Raw genomic sequence first — 21,356 nt, 5'->3', positions numbered from 1 at the left:
CTCATAATGTGATGGCTGAATGCCGGTGCTGCTGGTGTGAATTCACCAGCAGCACCACCAATACTTAATTAGAGCAGAGGATTATGCTGTGTATAGGCTTAGCTCTGTTGTGGGAGATTTTATGCAATTCCAGTGTGCCATGAGCAAACAAAATCAATGGGGATTTAAATTTATGCCATGCCATGTGTTGTCTAAATGAAGACCATGTCACCATTGTGTTTTTCAACTCAAAGCAGAAGGATGTTTTTTTTTGGGAACAGAAACGATGCATAACAAAAGTGTGCGTAATGCAACACACAGAAGAAGAGGTACACAGGTATGCATCTGGTCAGAAGAATGGGGTTAAAGTTGTCAGGCAAGGTTCATTTTGAGCTTTTCATTTGCTGTTATAATATACTGTACTTTTGGTCTGCCCCTCAAAATAGTCAGACTGGACTGAAGTCGGGGCTGGGGGTGGACAAGGGGTTAACCACAGTAACGGTCGGATGTGAACCCTGATTCTGGACCTCTCTCGCTCTGCTCTGAGGAGGAATGAGTGGCTTTGGTGGTCTCACAGTGTCTGACGAAGCAACTCTCTGCCCACCCAGCTGCTGGCCACAAGCAACGTTTCAACCTCAAGTTCAACATGTAGATTCTGCCTTTTATGTTAGGACTTGACCATGTCCTCAGAATCTCTCAACACCGCACCTCCTGAGGATTCATGTTATGTTCATTAAAAGTAAAATGAGCTTTTTGTGTTTTTTGGAAAACCTTTAAAGGTATTTATTGTTTTTAGACGGTACAGTCAGTGGAGAGAGACAGGAAAGCACGGGCAGAGAAAGAAGCTGACATGCAACACAGGGCATGAGCCAAATTTGAATCCAGGATGTCGTGATTATGTGGTAGGCATTAATGGAGAGAGTTCTATAGGCGGATTACAGAAATAACACCTGAGCCACTGCTGCCCCAGTCTTTATGGTTCTACAGCAGGGGTCCCCAACCTTTTTTGCACCAAGGACCACTCTCATGTAGTCGATATTATCACGGACCACTGGGGGGTTGGGGTTATGCCGCACTCTCCCTCGAATGTTCTTACCTAATGTGAGAAGTGTAAAGCTGCCCTATTACCACACACAGTGACTAGACATGAGTCAGGACCATACAGGTTCTTAACTACAAACACATCTGCGGTGGAACCCTAACACTAATCTCATAGTATGTGATCTGGGTAGTGTGGGTACCTCACATTTTCTATCCAGTGAATCACATAAACTTCCCCATATTTAACTTCTTAAAGGGATACTTCACTTTCGGCGAGGGGAAACATTTAAAAAATATATTAAAAATAAATGAAAAAAGTAATGGAAAATTCATGGCCCCCTCACGCATTAGAGTGTCCTACTAATGTGTGAGGGGGCCTTTATTTTGCCATAACTTCTTTCATTTTTTCTTTTATATATATTTTTAATGTTTATTTTATGTGAAAGTGAAGTATCCCTTTAACTCACTTCAAATTAACTGTTAAAAAAAGCTTAAGGTCCTTTTCCTATATTCGTACTTCTCTTGCAATGCAATCATTCAAGGAACGTGAAGTTATTATTATTTTCTCCCAATATAGTCTTGCCACTGCTGTTGTACCTCCATGGTGGTTCAATAAAATATATTAGCCTTAAAATAACACTACAATTTTTTAATAGTATCTCTATAGTCTACACATGATCTCTATATACAGTATTGTGGTAGGCCTAATGTTCCATGACGAGCAGCCATTAAACTGAGCAGTATTCTGCGTCTCTGAAATTACCCCCAAATTTTCACTGGGGTAAAGTCCTTGAAAACCACAACCCTGACGTCCTGGTTTTTAGCCGCTGTCTTTGGTGGTCGTGACATTGACCTTGCTCCCCGTGCTTGTGGCATAATAGCACTCTTGACCTTGTTCCCTGTGCTTGTGGCATAATGGCATCATAATCAGAAAATATTGGCTAAGGATGTGCCAGGCCTGTGCTTCCCTTCTAAATGCATCATGGGAATTTTAAGAACTCACGGAGAAGTAGGCTGAAACAGCCAGAAAGGAGAATTTAAGTATTATTGTTTCAACAATAACCTATAATAATAATCATCATCAGCAATGAACTAAAATGCACATTACAAGCAGGATACTCTTCTCTTTAAGGCTATCACACTTTCTACTCTTAAATGGGACCAAACCTGATGGTGAGCAACAATGTGAGGAAACTAGAAAGATCCAACAAACTGCATTTGCAAGCCCTCTTTCCTATTGACTGGACATGGAAATGTGATACATGTCCTCTTGTCAGGCTGAGGCTTTGACGCAGGTCAGAGCTTTTCTCTCCTGTAATGCTTTTGTCTTGTCCTCACTGATTATTATTTACGGTTTCACTGCAGGAAGGGGATCCCTTTTCTCCACACACACACACACACACACACACACACACACACACACACACACACACACACACACACACACACACACACACACACACACACACACACACACACACACACACACACACACACACACACACACACACACACACACAGTGTAGTGTGGCAGGTGATGTGTGAAGTAGCAGTTCTGCCCGAGGGGGAGACAGAAGAGGAAGGGTGTTTGGGGGGAGGGGCCTTTGTAGAAGGTCTCCCAGGGACAGATCAAGCTTGTTTAGCTCTCTCAGTGAGCTCTAATCCACTGGTTCTCAAAGTGTCCTTGAGGGGGTTCCAAGTGGTCCCCATCAAAATCACTTTAACCCTGTTTTATACTTAAGCTATTAGAAAATAGCTGATCTACAAGCTCACATGTCGCTGTTTTCGAAGCATTTTGAAAATCCTGAAGAATTGTGACAAACATTTTTAACACAAATCTTCTCTCTTCTCTTGTCCCTGGCACGAGGGACAATACTATTATGACATGCCCAGAACAGGGACGACGATGTGTAATCAAGAGTCTTCTCATATTCAATGAAGCAAGTGTTTGTCATTTGTCCTTGACGGTGGTTTATCTTGGGTTCCAGGGTTTGAAACGTTCTGTGGCAGCCGGAAGCTCCCCATAGATCTGCACATAGACACCAACCAGCTCATCGTCCAGTTCCGCAGCGGGACTCACATATCTGGAAGAGGCTTTCTGCTCTCCTACTCAACGGTCCAAAACCGAGGTGTGTGTCTGTCGGAGACTAATGACCCCCCCTGCCTCTTGTTGGACTACTATGCTGTATGTGTTCAATGATAGCCCAGGTGATGTTTCAGCACATCATTTGAAGGATATTTTGTGCGATGTTCCAGAAAAATGTAACCCTGTATACAGTGACTGTCACTGTGGCGTAGAAATTTAAGCACTAGAGTCTATAATGTTGATCAAAATTGTCATCAGGTCCATCCTTTTCAAAGAGACTCACAAAAAGACAATCCTGAATCTGTTATAATTGAGTTTCAATATATTCAACTTGATGTTAGGGCCACACAATTTTCCACAGTAAAAGAACCAAATTTAAATCTCAAAGTTTTGATGTTTTAACAATAGTGGTCACTGTTCACCCTGTTCACTCTTGTATTCATCAGTTGAAACTAGAGCAGTGGTCCTTTGCACACATACTCTGTGTGTGTGTGTGTGTGTGTGTGTGTGTGTGTGTGTGTGTGTGTGTGTGTGTGTGTGTGTGTGTGTGTGTGTGTGTGTGTGTGTGTGTGTGTGTGTGTGTGTGTGTGTGTGTGTGTCAGAGGGAGTGAAGGAAGCAGGGTAGTTATCCTGTTGTTGTGGCTGGTGTCCTGTTGTTGTGATGTGGTCATTTCTGTCTGTCACGTCTGGCAGCCAGACTATTTTTAACCCCTATTGTCTCTTCTTCCCACAGATCTCCTCACATGTCTTGACAAAGGGGCCCACTTCTCAGCACCAAAGTATAGGTGAGATACTTGTTGAAGTTCTCGACACACGCAACAGTAGATCAACCTTCCTCAAAATCAGGGGAGATGGGCTCAGAAACCCGTGTCTGCACTGCCAAGTGAAATACATGGAAATTACCCGGGCTAAAGTGCTACAGGATCATGTGTTTTTTTTGTAGGCCACCCCCGGAAGTTGCCTCCGTCATGGATTCCTAATGTGGATTTTCAATGGAGTTGAGGAGTGTTGGATAAATAAGAAAAATAGATAAATAAGAAAAATGAATTAGATAGATAAATTAAGAAAAATTATCTGTGTAGCCTACAAAGGCTTTTGATTTTCATGTTATTCAACAAGATAATTTCCACAAATCAACATACAATAAAAATTGTTTTTAAATGCAGCGGCTTCAAAGTTCACGCCGATTGAGATATGACTGGGTGTTATTTATGTAGAACAAAACATGAAAATGTCTTAGAATTTCATTTTTTAAAAACGTTTCCAACATTTCCCCAAAATATTGAAAGCTCACTATGCATTGTAGATCTGAGATTTTGCTTATCGCACAACAAAGTACACAGGCTTAAGTGGTTTACCATTTAGCAGCTGTACTATGTCATGATAGTCATGACAGGATGGGGCTTCCCTCTCAGCTCCTCTCTGCTCTACTATTGTTGTCTCCAACAACAGGAAGTACTGTCCAGCAGGATGCCGTGGAGTGGCAGGGGACGTGTCCGGGGACATTTCTCAGGGATACCGTCATGTAAGTTTGCATTTTCACTTAATCTTAATTCAACCTTTTATTACCAATCCACTGTAGCACAACATAACAGACAATACAGTACAATGTACAATGGGAGCACGTTATTAGGTCATGAAATAGTCTGGAGCAATGAATTCATATACTGAAACAAAACAGGGTTCCACCTAAGCCCTATATACTTCTTCGTACGTCATTTAGCAAAAAGAGATAAAACATATCCCCACCATAAAAATGAATGACCAGAGGGGGGATTTCAAAAGCAGAAGCTTGGATTCCCTCTCCATCCTGCCCCGCAAATTGCACCATGTGTATACAGTGATGTAGAAAAGCTTAGAGTTTTACATTAGACAGAGTTTAATGTTGATCAATATTTTCATCAGGTCCATCACTTTCATCAGTTGTTGAGGAAAAATACTGGGGAAAAAATCGACTTGATGTAACAGTAACAGCCACACAATCTTCCATTGTAAGTTAGTTTTAATTAAACAAAGGTAAAAATTTGAATCTCAAAGTATGACGTTTTAACAATAGTGGTCACTGTTTAACACTGTGCACTCTTGCATTCAACACTGGTACTTTGCACTGGGAGCCATGAAGTCAGGAGTCATTTCTAGACCCGGGGTTCCCAAACCTTTCAGCTTGAGACCCAAAAGATACATTTGATGTCTCCCCTGGACCCAAAGTTACAAAAATACATTATGAATTAACCACTTAAGCCCTATTTCAATAGTAGTGATTATATTTGATCCACAAGCTCACAAGTTGCGTGCTTGTAGATCTGCTATTTTCCCAAAAGTGTAAAAAAACTAACTTAATTCCTGAATATCTTTAGAAAGTTCTTATTATTATTTTTTGGGGAGATTTTTTTTTTTTTTGGCAAAAAATAATTTGTAGGAAAGGTAAAAAAAATACCCTGTATATTTACTCGTGACCCTGCAGTATATTTAACACAGCTTTAGACCCTCTCTTGGGTCCCAACCCACTGGTTTGGGAATGTGATCTCTAGAGCATGCTTTCTGTCTTGCTGTCACCCTGTCAAAGGATAAGGTGTTATGCTTTGAAGGGACTGGTCACTTTACTACAGCCTTCGGGTGATAAAAGTGGCATTGTTCCACATTGGATACTTTCCTGTTAAGTAATCTAGGATAAGGCTGCACATTTTTGGATGCGTGGAAGTGGCTGAGCTAAGTAATCCATTTATGTAATAAGGCAATTTACTACACATCTCACATTTTACTAGATTACATCATGGAACACTTGAAGACATTGTTGTGTGTGTGCATGCAGGCAGCCACCAGCGTTTGCATGTGTTTCCGAGTGTCATGAGCTTAGGCTCAGCACTATTATAGAGTTTTCTTTAAATCCCACAGATTTCCTGTTTGTATTTAGAGCAAAAAAGGGTGTCGGTGTATTACCTGGGTGTCAGCCAGATAAAGCACCACATTCCAGCTCTTCTCCCTATTGTTATACTGGCACTGCCCCCATTTTCTATATTCTACGACTACGTAAGGACATTGTCTGAGTAGTATGGCTGACCCTTGTAATGTTCGGTGCACTGGGAACGGAAGATCATTGTATGGTTGCGTGTGTAGCAAGTAGCTCTAAGTGAGAGTCAGCCAAATGCCTAACATCTAGGCCAGGGCTGGGCAACTACCTCTTTTTCATCTTTAATTAAAGGTAGGGTAAGTGATATTTTTTGGTTAAAACAAAAAGTGTTTTGTTAAAAGGTTAAAATACTATATTCTGATATAATAGTAATCATTGCTATAGAGTGTTTTTTCAGTAACAGATGTCTCCCTGTCTCTCCAGCTCTTTAATAAACAGAAAATACTTTTTTCGGTAGGTGTCGAAATCTCAGCCAATCAGGAGAAAGTACCCATTTTTAAACTTAATTTGTATAGTGTTCCAGTTCCAATTTTGCATGCTCATTTCTTAGTGTCATCACTTCCAATTTCACTTGTTTAATCTGTATCCTGATTGAGTTCTCTGTCCTGGTTGGATAAAATTGGAAATGAAACTGAAACTGAAACGAAAATGCATTTTCTGTTTAATAAAGAGGTAGAGAGACAAGGAGACTCCTAATACTGAACAAACACTCTATAGCAATGAGTACTATCAGAATATAGAGCTATTTAACAATTATTTTAACCAACGCAAATCACTTACCCTACCTTTAATAATTGATTATTAATTATTGTTTGATGAGCATACACATTTTCTCCCCAGATGATCAGAATGTATCTTACCTTTTAGTTTTCATAAACAATTATTGAATCATTATCTGTTTCATTATTAACCACTTGAGCCCTATATACTATTCTTGATCAATAAACAAATAGCCAAAATGGCAGATGTACAAGCTCAAAACGCGTCACATTGCAACGTGTTGAGAGCTTGTCGATCTGCTACTTTCTGTAAGCTGCATGTAATGACGTGCCTAAAATAGGGATCAATGCCAGGTTGAAAGTGGTTGAATTATTAACTTAACTATGCTTGTATTATTCTAATTAGCTGTCTATAATAAGACGTAAAAGCAATGGTGGCTTTCACTGGATTATCACGCCAGCTTTGGAAAACCGTGAAGTGATCTAGTGCCCCAAAAGGTTGCCCACCAAAAAGATAAATGTGTTCTGGTATAGAAAACATGGAGGTCTTGTGGATAGGAAAGTGGGTAGACCACAGATCATTTTTGTTCTATCAAAGCAAATCATATTTTGGTTAGGACACACACTCTTCACTGATTTGTTGACACTTGGGATGTGATGGATGCTCTACTGTATTAAAGTTATTGATACCAGGCTGAGAACGCTCTTTGGTAACACAACAAAGGATATGAGAATGCAATGTGTATGAGTCACATAAAAGCTCCTCTGGTATTATTGCAAAGTATATTCATGATTTTTTTGTCAATAGCCCCAGAGAGAGAGTCCATGGGATCTAGCCAGTAGCCACATATGGCTATAGAGCTGTGATCTTGGCCTATATTGATTTTCCAGCTTAGCTATTGTTTAGCCACTAGCTTGGCTGTTGCCCATAGGCTTTAGATATTAAACATATGGACTTTGGCTAGCTGGGTCGGTCATTGTCCAGGCATGTTGGCCATTATACACCAGCTAGCAGTCCAGGCTTTGATGAAGGGCTATTGTACTGTCTAGCTGGTCCAGGCTTTAGGGACTGACCCAGATTACTGCTAGACCAACAGAAGGTGTTAATCAGCCCACTGCACTCAATCAATAGCATATGGTGTTTGCAGTTAGACTTAACGTTCAACTCATTTCAACCCACTTTACAGAGCAAATACAAAAACACTTTACTGGTATTCCTGGTGCAGTACAAACACATGCAGTGTGGACAATGCAATCAGTGAAACAAGATTACATATTGCAACTGTAGATAACTGTAGGCAAATAGATAGTAGTATTCTATGTGTAGAAGTAATCAGGAAATGGGTATTGTGGAATAAAACCATTGTTTAAAGTAACTAGTACATAATGATTGAATCATTACAGTATACAAATGTATCAGTACAAGTAGTAAGTGTGACAATTGTGAATTGAAACGCTGTCACATGTTATTTGTATCAGTTCTCTCAATCAGTCAGTTTAGACGGCTGTTCTGTCTGAATTGGTGAGTAAAGCTACATGCATTCTTGTCATATTGACATTACTTATTAATAATTTCACATTTTACATTACTCAATATAAAATGTACTTAGTCCTAGGCTGGCCGATAATGGACAAAATCAAATGTCACAATATCTTTGGGTAAATACCTCGATATTGTGTCGCATTGTGAGCTTGTAGTGAAATGCTCATAACAGATGTTCACACATTTTCTTTTATGTTTTGAAAATAAAATCATTCTTAAGTGATTAAAACCAGGAAAAGACATCACGATATTATGATATCCAAAATCCCAGATATCTAGTCTCATATCCCATATCGATATAATGGTGTAGGTCCAGCCAATGGCGTTTGTCATGATCAGGAACATGGAATCACACACTCAAGCATTCCGGTGTAAAAGGCACTGGTCTACCAACCAGACAACCAGTCATTAAACTTCTGTATATTCATGTCTGCCAGTCAGTGGATAAATGATCAAGTTAATGAGACAGTTAAATTTGACCCCAAGCCAGCTGTCGGTCCAGATAAAACGGGAGGTCAGCATGTTAAATCTGACCCGGGTACAGCTGCTGCCCCAGATAAGGCACAGGGGGGCCGTTTACAGACATTGCATGAAAATGTAAGCCCAACTGTTAGCAATGATAACTCTTTTATTAGGCTGGTCTGAGGCCTGGGGCCGCGGGGGCCTCTGTCTGTGGCTTCTGTTAATGAGTCTAGTGCACTGTTTCCCAAACAATGAGTCGGGACCCTATTTTGGGTCACGGATCCATTTTTATGGGTCGCAAGTAAATAGCCCCCTTTTTTGTTTCCTACAATAAAATACAAAAATTCAGGAAAAAAAAGTCAAAGAAATTCTAATGAATTTCATACATTTACAAGCAAATCTAAGAAATGTGTGTAAAAAACGTAAAGAAGAAGTGAAAATAGCTGATCTAGAGCTTGTAGATCGTCTATTTTCACTAGTTTTGGTCCCGAGAAGACATCAAATTTCTCTTTTGGGTATCGAGCTAAAAAGGTTTTGGAACCACTAGTGCGCTGGTTTTCAGTTCCAACCTCCTCCATGTCTTCAGACTCTTCACCTCCTTGGCATCATATTCATAACTATCCTGCCTGCTTCATGTGGATGTTTGTTCTGATTTAGCTAGCACAGCAAAACCCTGAAACCCTGAAACCCTGAATAAAAAATATTATGCAATTATTTGCATTTATTTTTTGCATCAGAAATTAAGTTAGAATTGGTTGAACATTAAGCTACTGTAATTTTTCCTCTCTTGAACCTCTCTCTGTCCTTATCAACCCCCTTCCTCACTCATTTTCTCCCCCTGCTTGCAATCGAATTTTATGTGGTGGATAATTATTTCATGACCTGTGAAATATTGAGGTCTAGACCGTGCATCACACATTAAACCTAATCCTTGCCTAAGAGTAATTTCACCAGATTCCACCTACCATTAAAATGCATCCCCTGGGGGCGACCCCGATAGCCACATGGTTATGGCACATACCACATGGGCTGTAATACCTGACAGCGAGTCCCTTGCTCGATACCCAGCCGGCTGGAACATTTATTGCATGTCCCTCCTGTACTCTATTTCTGTGTTTCCTGTCTCTATAGGCCTACACTGTACAAAAATACTCTAAAAAGCATTCCCCAGTTCACACACTGAGATTTCTCTGTCCTAGGTGAAATGAAAATAACCTGCGCCAGTCACTTGACTTCACTTCCGGTCCTATAATGAAACAAGCTTGCTATAGTTAACCATTTAAGCCCTATATACAGTTGTACAAAGAATAGCAACTATTTTTGAAAATATGTAAACATTTATGACTATAATGACACGCCCAAAATAGGGTCATCATGTCTCACCAGCAATCTGCAGATGTGTGAAGAAGCCATGCAAGGCATACAGAAAATATCTTGAACCGTTTCTGGCCGAATTAAACTGCCATTAATTATTTAATGATAGAGCTCAAACAAAGAATGCTAAAACAATAGCAGTTGGGTCAATAAAATAAACAATTAATACATATTCAGACCATGTTTACTCCAAACTTGATTTTCCACATGTGGAAATCATTGATCCTAGTTCAGTATACACCAGACAAGACACGATAAATACACAATCAACCACCACAGCATTTGTGTTGTAGGCTCACACAAGAAAATGCTAAAAGTGCAATATCTGTTGGAGGAGCGTTGGTAAAATTCCAGGTCAAGGCTTAAAACATGTAAGGGCATATGGTATAAAAGACCTCTTGGCTTTTTAATACCCGTCCCAAAGTATTCCCTCCCCTACCTGCTGCAGACACTGAAGGCTCTTTATTTGGCCTACAGGGTGGGCCTAGACTCATTTTCCGAGAGGTAGTTAGTGCAAAGATCCCATGTTCCCCAACTAAGCACTGCCTTCCTTCACAGCACACCAGCAAGACAGAATGTCTGGCATTCTTTCTTGACATTGTAATTATAGTCATTGTTGGCCTGGATGAATGAGATCGCAGTGTGGCTTTTTCCACGCAAAAGTGTACCCTATTCAGAGTCAAATTTGAATACTTCAAATAAGCTCAAATGGGGTTGTGGATGTTTAGCACCTGTCGTGAGTGTTCGTCTAACTTAGGGGTGTGCCGATATATCGTCCCGCGATATATCGCGATACGTTTTCGTGACGATATGTATCGTTTTGAGAAAAAAAAATATCGTTTTTTTTTTTTTTACAATAATAATAATCAGGCATGCAAACAGCCCCGAGGTGAAAAGGGTGACAACATGTTGTTTTTTTTCGGGTCAGGTGTCACACTATTGCCCTATTTGGATTCAAAACGGCTATTGTAGCTGAAAAGCTACAAGTTCGCATATCTGAATAATGCAAAAACAGAATGATTTGTTTGCATTTGCTTTTTTTCTCCCCCATATATTTTTCATAATAAAAAAAGTGCGTATCGTATCGTATCGTATCGTATCGAAATCGTATCGAAGTTGTGAGCCAAATATCGTATCGTATCGTTTGGTGAAATTAGTGTATCGGCACACCCCTCCTATCCGTCTGTTCCACCCAAGACACTTTTGTCTTTTCTGTTTGCACATTAAAATGGCTTCTCCCTCCATGAGGATCTGTCCTCACCTTCGTCTCTATCTCTCTGTCTGTCTTGCAGACCTCTGTGCTGTGCAAGGCAGCGGTCCATGCTGGGGTGATTCAGGACGAGACAGGCGGATGGTTGTCTGTGGAGACACACAAAGGCCAGAGCCACTACCCCGCCACCAAAGCCAACGGTGTCCAGTCCAAAGAGTGAGTACGGCCAAGTCAACACACTCATCACAAAGCTTGCACCATGATATGTCTTTTATACATTGACAAAGGTTAGACATGTAACTCACACAGGAACATTTTAATAAGTATAACCTACAATAAAAATATATACGGTCACTAGTTTGACATTATAATCGAATAAATAACCCAAATAAATGATATTCTGGTGGACCCATAGGCAGGATCAAGATGAAAGGGTAAGCAACAAAGAAATTGAGCAGGGACAAATCTTTCACTGACATTGCCACGTGTGCATTTAAAATAAGAATATTTGATTTACTTTCATACTGGATTTTTCATTTTGGAGCACAAGATCCAATCCTTTTGTGAAGGGAAAAAAGGAAGGCTCTTCAATGAGAACAATAGGACCTTTATATACAAGCAATGAATTTCATACATGGGCCTTGGGTTGAATTGCAGACATCATCTATCATGCCCTGTTGGTTTTGTTATGCGTCTCAGGGTCATGGTCAACTGACCCTCTGACCACGTCTCTGTCCCCCAAGTCCTGCTGGGTTTACAACACAGCAATGCTAACTAGGGTGAACATTCCACCACAGGCCTGTCTGGCCCTTTGCTGTAATTACCACGATTTATAACTAAGAGGAATCAATGGCTGTAGCGCTTCCTTTTTTATTGACTCTGTACTGTATGTGATACTGTGCACAATGCACATGTGCAGGTGGTCACTTGTGTAATGAAGGCAGTTGCATGTCAACGTACCAGAGACGTAATTGGTTTCAAACCTCAAAGAGCATCACTCAAACTGTCTCTGCAGTTCAATGGGGGAGGTCTTTTTTAAGCTTATTAGTATTTATATATGCAAATGTAAGCTAATAAGTGATGGATATCAAACCATGGCCTTAGATTTCATGGAAGGTCATATGACAAATCATTCTGACTTGTACAGTTGTGACATGGTTTTGGAAAAAAAAGTCTGGAGTCATCATGATATATGGTTCCCCACATAACCTTGATTGCAATCCTTTCCATTTAATTTTTTTTTTGGTGCCGCCTGAAGGGGAAAAGGTTTATTCCACAAGAACCCAAAGACCACCAACCAATTACTGTCATGCTCACTTGCACTGTCACATGGGAGTGTCTGGTCTCCACTGGTAACCCCCTGGGCACAAAGATGTTGCTCATTAATCAGCCATTAATCAGTTACCCTCATTAATCTGGCCCTCTATAAGTGAGTTCATGTCAGCTGCTGTTGTCTATGCAAGGAGAATGCCTCTTCATTGTTTCATTGCATTAACCTCAATGAACTTGGCGTTATTAATCTCAGAGCTGTCAGTGCTGCTGCATTTAGCGATACAGCATTAAGATAATCGCATCAACGCGAGACTTCCTCTCTCATAAATAAATTTCACATGTGGGAGCTGTGTCTAGAGAGGTTTTTTTTCCTCCATAAATTATACGTTTTACAGCTGCTGCCATCATCTAACAAAAGGATGATATTTTCAAGACTAACCACGTGCCACTTTTAATTTACACAGCGAAACATCTGTCTGTGCCCAGTAATACATTTAACTGTCAAAAATATTGTCCGAAAATGTATAGGATGTATCCAAACCTGGGTACATTATAATATCTAACAATCATCATCATCATAACCTTTATTTAAAATGGGAGTACAACTGAGGGGCAGGCCCTCATTTACGAAGTTGCCGAGGAATCATACAATCACAATACAAAGAGATTGTCTTACAATTTCCAAAGAGATCCAGCCCCAAGATGATGAATCACAAATGACATACTACATTCAAATTGTAATTTGTAAAAATGTTGCTGCTGTGTCATTGTCTTGTGTGTCTGTCCAGCGTTACATTAGACTCACCTCTATCTCCATGTTGCCCTGTGCTGAAGGCTGTGTCAGAACACGATGTTTTAACTGTAACCACCCAGACGGTATGTGTGAAATGCTGGCAACGTTGGAGCCTGTTGTGTCGGGACAAGTTGGGCTTGTCTTTGAGATTTTCTTTTCTGCTGGCTGCTTTTCCCTGTCTGGCTGCCTTTCCCTCAGTCTAGAAGGAACACATTTATGCAGACAACTGTCATACCAGTCTTAAAATCAGGAGTGAAATATTCACTTTAACCAACCATGTTTGCCTATTGTTGCCAAATCTTCGTCTATTTTGACATGCCCAGAATAGGGATGCTAGGGGTTGAAAGTAGAATAAAATAGAAATAGTTGGAATTTTAACTGGCTCACCAGGGTCAGTATAGATCAAATTGTTGCTGTCGAGTGGGAACCTTATGTCCCAAAATGTAACTTTTTAGGATTCAAATTCAAAAGTAGCAAAAATAGCAGATCTACAAGCTGAAAACGCATTGCATCGTGACCTGTTTTGAGCTTGTAGATCTGCTATTTTTGCTACTTTTGTCACACTGTAGTATGACGAAGTAGGGCATTAATTGACCTTGTAATAATAAGACACAAGGTTACTGCCCGACAGCAACCATATATAATATAAATACAACAACACACCTCAAACCCCCCCCCCCCCCCCCAAAAAAAAACAAAACAAGGACAACATAACACCATAGATTACATTATATAATGTTCTTTTGGTTGAATGTTTTGCCTGGTATGTATAGAATTCGAGGAACACTCAGAGTGGGTGGAGGCTTGTTCTGTTTGGACAAGTTGGACCGCTGACTTCCTCATTGAGAAGCTATGGGTTCTGATTGGTCTCATCCATCTCCATCTGGAAGAGAGAATATTCCTAAGCGTTACTTGATAAGGTGTCAGCTGGTACAGTGAAGAGTGAGGGGAAGAAGGGAGTGAGAGGGAATGACTTGACAACACCTGTCATTATCTGATTTGAAAGAAACCCAGGATGTGTGTCTTCAGGATTAGGTGTGCGTCTTTGTGGTTCAAATGAGATGACTTTTACAAAAAAAGATTTCACCTCATAAAGGCTTTTAGATCCTCCTGCCTCTGTAATCATCACATCAAAAATAAAATCTCCACATTGGATTGGCTGTTTGAAGAGTTCAACGGCATCAAATCCAGGAAAGGCTTTAAGGAAATGCAAAAGGGTAGTTGTGGGTTTGATGATTTAAAAGTTACTATTCAACCTTGCAGTGCTGTTTAACTAACCGTTTAAATCCTATATACTTGACCGTGGTCCCCCAGGGGTATATACTTGGTCCCCTCATTTTTAACAACAAATAACACAGTTTTCCTTTGGCCGATGACGGCAGAGTGTGGAAGACCTCTCTACCTATGCACCAACATGTACCCATGGTGGGCTCAGTATTGAATGCTTCTAGAGCCTTTCTCTGGTATCTCCCTTTCACAATTTCTGTCTATTTTCAAAAGAAGAACTCATGCACTTCAAATCTTGTTTAAAGTGGTTTATATAAATGGGCACGTTACGTTTGTGACGCCGGATGTTCACCGACCAACATTCATAGTTCACCCACAAGACAATTTGTATATAAACTCCTCACAAAAAGTTTGGAAACTTAACTTCGCTCTTGTTTTTAGCGACCTGCCAGCACACACCTGGCCAGTCACAGGTGTGTGACTCGCACCTGAACATGGGTCCTGCTACTTTGACTGTCTGTGGTACCGTTGTGCAAATCTTGCCTGTAAATCTCTGGAAGAAAGCCTATGGTTCCTCAGTGAAGCAAGGGTGAAGAACTGGTCGTCTTAGGGTGTTGTCTCCCTGGGACGGTCTGTCTGTGACTTCACCAGTCTCACTGAACTTGGAATTGGGTTATGGTACCAGGGCTGATACCAAATAATGCTGCCACTCTGCGTAAAGGAACATCAGCTTCCACTTACCCTATTATCCTGAAGGGACAAATGTGGCATCTTTTTGCAAGGAGTTTATGATTCATACTCACTTCCACGTGCCAGCCTACTGGTTCTGAAACCCTGTCTCAGTGTATTGGACGTTGTTCTTAACAACCAAGGCAAAGAATAGAAGATCTACAAGCTCACAACACGTCACAACTTGTGAGCTTGTAGATCGCCTATTTTAGCTATTTGACGTAGTATATAGGGTATAAGTGGTTAAAAAAAATGGGTTTGATTGATTTGTTCCCAGAAGGGAGAGTAAGAGGCGTGTTGAAAAAGAAAGGACGGAGAGAAAGAGAAAAGGGGGGATGCTTCTTCCTTTGTGACTACGACGGGTGTTCACTGTGCAGTGGCCACACTTCCATTTATCATTGCCATGGCGATTGTTTCAGCCAGTGCTCTAGCCTTGATGGATAACATGCCTCTCACCTATTTGTCTCCTTCCTCTTTCAGCGGCTCTTTGTCAGACAGCCTCTTCACGTTCATCTCCAACGGTAAGAATGGATTTGTCTTCCTTGGACACTGTGTGAATGATGTGCTATGTTCCAGCGATGATATTTGTCCGAAGTCGCCCCCGAATAATCTCAGCTCTAATAGGCCAATTGTTTTTAATACCAAATAAATGTATTTTTATTTTCACATGTGATTCACACGTCATGGGAACTTTCAGACACATTAGATATCAAAATGTCTCCATCAAGATCAAATAAACTCATGTGTTTACAAAAATGTAGCAATACAAGGCATGTAATAACGGTCGAACAAAAAAAATGGGTTGAGCAAGATCTCTAAACTTGAGTGAGTGTATACTTACCCAGATTAGCTGTCATCTTAGAAAAAGCACTTATTAAACAATCCTGGTGTGGTTGTCAGGTAATGTTACAGACAGGTGTGGAAAGGGAAGTACTTTAAATACTTGCAGTGTAAATTAACCCATTAAGACCTGAGGCCGATTCTACAAATGTCTTCTAAATCCTAACGGTTTTCTGAAAAACATATGTTGCTATATCAGTGGTGCTCAAACGTTTTCATGTCAAGGACCCCCAAAATTATATGTATTTGGCCGCCGACCCACCCAACTCAAAATATTTTGTCCCAGGAACCCCCAGAAGCAAAGATTTGAGTTAAAAATGTTCGCTTTAAAAAAAATATATATAAAAAAATGTGCGCACATTTTCTAGATTTTTTACAAAATATAGCAGATCTGCAAGCTCATAGTGCGGCACGAAGTGGAACTCTATGAGCTTGTATATCTGCTATTTTAGAATAGCCAAATGTTCTTTGAGAACGACTGTGCTATAGCTAAAATCTAAAATGACAGACGCTTTCCCGGTTTGAATGGGTTTAGTGAAGTTTTGGGAAAATGAAAGGTGTGGCACTATTATCTATTTCTAGCATCATGGGAACGTCTTTATCTCCTGTTTTGTTTTCATATGGTCATTTGAGTGTAACAGGCCCTTTAGCGCATTACCTGTGGAGACTAGCTCTGGCAAATAGACAAATGAGTGCGCTCACACTCGCACAAAGATGCGTACACACACTCACACAAAATTACAATCTGGATTGTACTGTGCTTGTGCACACACACACACACACACACACACACACACACACACACACACACACACACACACACACACACACACACACACACACACACTAACACACACACACTTTGTGTGAGGACCTTCCATTTGGCTGCATTAATCCCTATATTCTAACCATAATCAGATCTATAAACTTTATACTACATACCTAACCTGAACCCTTACCAAACTTTTTAGCTTGAGACCTGGGACACTCCCCGGGACTAAACTAGTGAAAATAGCACATCTAAAAGCTCACAATGCGATGCAAACATTCAAAACATTTGAATTTGTTTTTAATTCCTGACATTTTTGGGGGGAATTCTTTTTTAAATCTTTTGAAATAATAATAAAAAACGAAATGTAGGAAACGAAAAATAAAGGGATATTTACTCGCGACCCATAAAAATGGGTTTGCGACTCAAGAGCAGTGTTTGGGAAACAGCATGTCTCAGAAGCACTCCCCTCCATGTTGGGTGAGAGATGGGAGATGTTGAGACACATTACTATCTGTGTGCCAGACATGATTTAATCAGTACTGCTTCTAATAGCCTCGGGCACCCACCCATGCGTCTTCTGTTTTGGTTTCTTCTACCAACTCTGACAATCACATCCATTTCTTGTGTGGAACTTTAAGTGTCAAGTGTATCTGGTACACAAACTTAGAAATGTAAATATAAAAAAGAAAAACACATCTTTTAATAACTTTTTTCTCGCTCGTTCGCATCGCTGGCAGTGAGGATGGAGTGTTAGACTCAAAGTTGATATGTTGGCCTGAGAGTTGCACTTGAGGGCCTCATCCTCCGGGGAGGATGAATGTGCAACGATGACTTCAGTACAGGCCTTTACGCGTGTTGGCGCCATTCGCGTCACATTGCATGATCCGCGTGTATTTGCATTGACTTTGCATGTAATCGTGGCACATGGCGGTTCTGGAGAACCACTGAACCGACCATCTTCACAATCGAAACTGCACTCCCTTGTGTGTCGGCAATACACATGACAAATGTGAAGGCAATTGTTTGGACCATTCTCGAGATACACCAAGGACAGTCATACTTATACACTTCATTCACAGAGATTTGTGGAATTTATACTTGGGTAATATGCCATTGGAAAGTACATGATTTTGAGACATGCTGTTGGAATATACTGTTTTGGACCAGTGTGCTAAAAATCTATGAAAATATGACAAGATAGAATATTCCCTCAACAGTTTGCAGTTCTACAAAGGATTAGATGTGATTCTGTCCAGTCAACCGAAGACAACACAGGCATAACAACAAACCGCCAGTGAGAATCAGTTGTAATTACTGCATTCTGTTTATATTTCCAATGTGAAAGGAAGACTCCTCAGAACAGAATAGACATATTATAGTACACAAGTAAGAGAAAGCACTGCAAAGTATAATTCCCGCAACGCTCCAGATTAAACTGGGTGTCTGGGGTGCGGTAAATAAAACTATGTGAAAAGGACATTTATTGAGTGCTGTCTGTTTTCTCCGTTTCATAATAATACGCAAGTAGAAATGTTTGTCTAGAGTTCCCCAAAGGTACATTTCAAAGCAGAAGAAGATGCAACAAATACACTGAATCCCACAAGCTAACAACCATAACATTCATTGAAAGGAAAGGAAAGGTTCCAGAAATATGGGGGGCTATGTGGAAACAGACTGCCTGGTTTGTGCTGCAGCTGCATGTGAATTTGGTTCTGCTGACGAGCGCTTGAATGTTTTAAGGCTTCACCCCACTTCCTGCGTATTGTTGAGTCAACGCTTGCTGTAATTGGCCACGGCCTGACTCCCACACCTTCTTCTGTTATGTTCATCACATACAAACGTGAAGGACGGCCTTTAGAAAGACAATGGCTTTAGTCTTTGCCATTAACCCATTAATACCTGGAACGCATCTGTGTCACTTTAGATTTCTTTGGCTATTCAAAAATAGCAGATATACAAGCTCGTAGCGCGGCACCGAGTGCCGCGCTACGAGCTTGTATATCTGCTATTTTTGAAAAATATTTGAAAAATATTTTTTACATTTTTTTCAAAAAACTGTTAGGATTTAGATTTTTTTTAAGAATGGCCTCAGGTCTTAATGGGTTAAGAGGTTGTGTGTGACGATCAGAAAACAAAACAAAGAAGCACTTTGATGGTACTACCATGTCTTATGTTTTCTCTTGTAACAAATTGTCGCTGTCGGTGGAAACCTTGTACTGAGTGTCCAAAACCGTACATTTTTAGGAAAAAACATTTCAAACATTTATTTTAAATGTCCACAGTAAAATGTATTCAAAAATGAATATAAAATAACAGATCTGCAAACAAATCACATGTTGTGAGCATTTAGATTAGATCTTTTGGCGACACTGTCATATGACGTATGAAGTATAAATAGGGCATTCATTCATGAAAAAAACATAAAAATATGATATGGAGATACGGGTTTGTGCCCGGCAGAGACGAAATATAAAGACAGAATGGCAAAAGATTGTCTGAGAAAGAAACTTCAACAACATTTCTATTCCGTCTCCATTCATCCAGAGTGTAAGAAGGAGTCGGCTCTGAGGCCTGTAGCCATCAATGCCAGCACCTGGCAGCAGCTCTCCATCTGGCCGGCCAACAACACCTCAAGCAGCAGGTCCCAGGTGCAGACGGCAGACAGGGTGGCTGGTTCGGTCGGTGAGGCTGAGAGGGGAGTGTCGGCTGTGCTCTGGGTGGCAAAGCAAAACGACGCACTGCCTTGGCTTCAGCTGGACCTCGGCGAGAAGAAGAGAGTCACTGGTAAATACCACACGACCCTGCTGCAAACCACTAAGCCTATTTTATATGTTGTTGTACGATGGTGTCACACATAAATAGCCGAACTACATGCTCACAGCACGTCGAGATGCAATGGCATTGTGAGTATGTACAGCATATCCGCTATTTCCTTTTTTTTTTTAAATGTTTTTAGAGTGTGCTCATCTTTGTACTTTCTCCCTCATGTAGAAAGAGATGGGGCAGAAAGCAGGGAAAGATGAGGCATAGACTGGCTCATGGGCAGGAAAGGAGAGTGTTGGTATAGAATGTTAAGAGCACGTGTAGCCCTGCGAGATGCTGTGAACTAGTACGTTTCCTACCAGATGTTTTTTGCCGAGTTGAGTTCGTGGCGGCGTTGAATTGGCACGTGTCCCCACCATCTTCCTGTTCCAGTTCACCCACTAACGAGGCTTTCTTTGCACAGCATTCTGGCGTCAGAGGAAAGACTCATGTTTAGCTTTCTCCTCTCCCCAGCGGTAATTAAGAACAGGTGGTCAGAGTTTAAGCATTTCATACACCCCCCCTTTCTTTCTCTGTCTTCTTTCTCCCCTTTAAGTTACTAAAGAATGCCTTCAGTAGATTACAGACCATTCCTGTCGATTCCTGGCCTGAGAGTCGGGTCACACAAACAGTTCAGTTTACTATTTGGCCAAATCAAACGTTTCTATACCACATGACACACGGGTGCAATAAAAACTGGGAAAAACAAAACATGCAATATGTACATATACATACATGTTAAGCAAAGACGGTGCACGTTTGTGTACAAGTAAATTAAACATGATTGTATGCAAAATAATAAAATTAAATATAACAAATAACTTATATGCAAGTTGTATGCAAGTAATCTTGCATACAAATTTTACTCTGAGTTAAATTAATACTCTGAATGTTTTAACTCTGAGAGTAAAATAATTTACCCTAGTTTTACTGTGTATTTAGTTACTGTACCTGTTTGAAGACAGAGGAAAGCCTGATTTATACCGACGAATGGCGAGAGGGAAAGAGCAGGGTTACAGACGCATGTGAAAGTTGAACAGAGCGGGGGTAATTATACTTGTAAAGATGCATTCCTTTCACACACACACACATACACCCTCTACATACAGTAGGCAGCAGTATCCGCACAGCTTAAAATCGACAGAATGCTTCTCTGTGTTGCATTTTGGTCAAACAAGAGAGGGGCCTCACAAAGACCTTTCTAAATATAAGCCTGAATCCAGAATGATGGTTTAGAGGTTTTGAGCTTGCGCGCGCGTGCGTGCGTGCACGTGGTCACCGCTTCCTCGGTTGCTTTAATTGATTGTCTACAGGGACATGTAATGGACAATGAAGGGTTTTGTCCTCCAGTTGGGGAAGTTCACAGTCACAGAAGAACATCACTTTGAGTGGAATGTGCGTTGTTGTGACTGAAGACAGCCCTGCTCGGCCTTGTGTGACAGAAAGGGGTTATAAAACGGGCCCTTTCTTTCCTTTATAGGACCACTATGGAAATAAGCTCTCTTGCATTTTGTGTTATCCTTTTGACTACTGTGAACAATTGAATATTTGTACAGACAGTATGTTTCTGTTAATAAAAAAAAAAGTAAATCAATC

The 21,356-nt window shown here is 40.6% G+C and overlaps 1 protein-coding gene across 3 annotated transcripts in view; it reads left to right on the top strand.

Annotated features, from left to right (window-relative positions):
- Window positions 1-21,356, top strand: part of dcbld1 (discoidin, CUB and LCCL domain containing 1) — a 41,007-nt gene that overhangs the window by 10,491 nt on the left and 9,160 nt on the right. For all 3 annotated transcript variants that reach the window (XR_013934770.1, XM_080453902.1, XM_080453901.1), the window contains exons 3-8: window positions 3,009-3,149; window positions 3,840-3,891; window positions 4,559-4,631; window positions 11,408-11,541; window positions 15,827-15,867; window positions 19,503-19,742. Coding sequence is in view for 2 of the 3 variants with exons in the window: in XM_080453902.1 (XP_080310028.1) it covers window positions 3,009-3,149; window positions 3,840-3,891; window positions 4,559-4,631; window positions 11,408-11,541; window positions 15,827-15,867; window positions 19,503-19,742 (681 nt within the window). In the remaining variant the exon portion in view is untranslated. The remainder of the gene's footprint in view (window positions 1-3,008; window positions 3,150-3,839; window positions 3,892-4,558; window positions 4,632-11,407; window positions 11,542-15,826; window positions 15,868-19,502; window positions 19,743-21,356) is intronic.

This window comes from Gymnoscopelus braueri (assembly GCF_963280865.1).
Source record: "Gymnoscopelus braueri genome assembly, chromosome: 16".
Lineage (NCBI taxonomy): Eukaryota > Metazoa > Chordata > Actinopteri > Myctophiformes > Myctophidae > Gymnoscopelus > Gymnoscopelus braueri.
The sequence above is the reverse complement of the archived record's forward strand: the minus strand, read 5'-3'. Positions and strand labels throughout refer to the sequence as shown.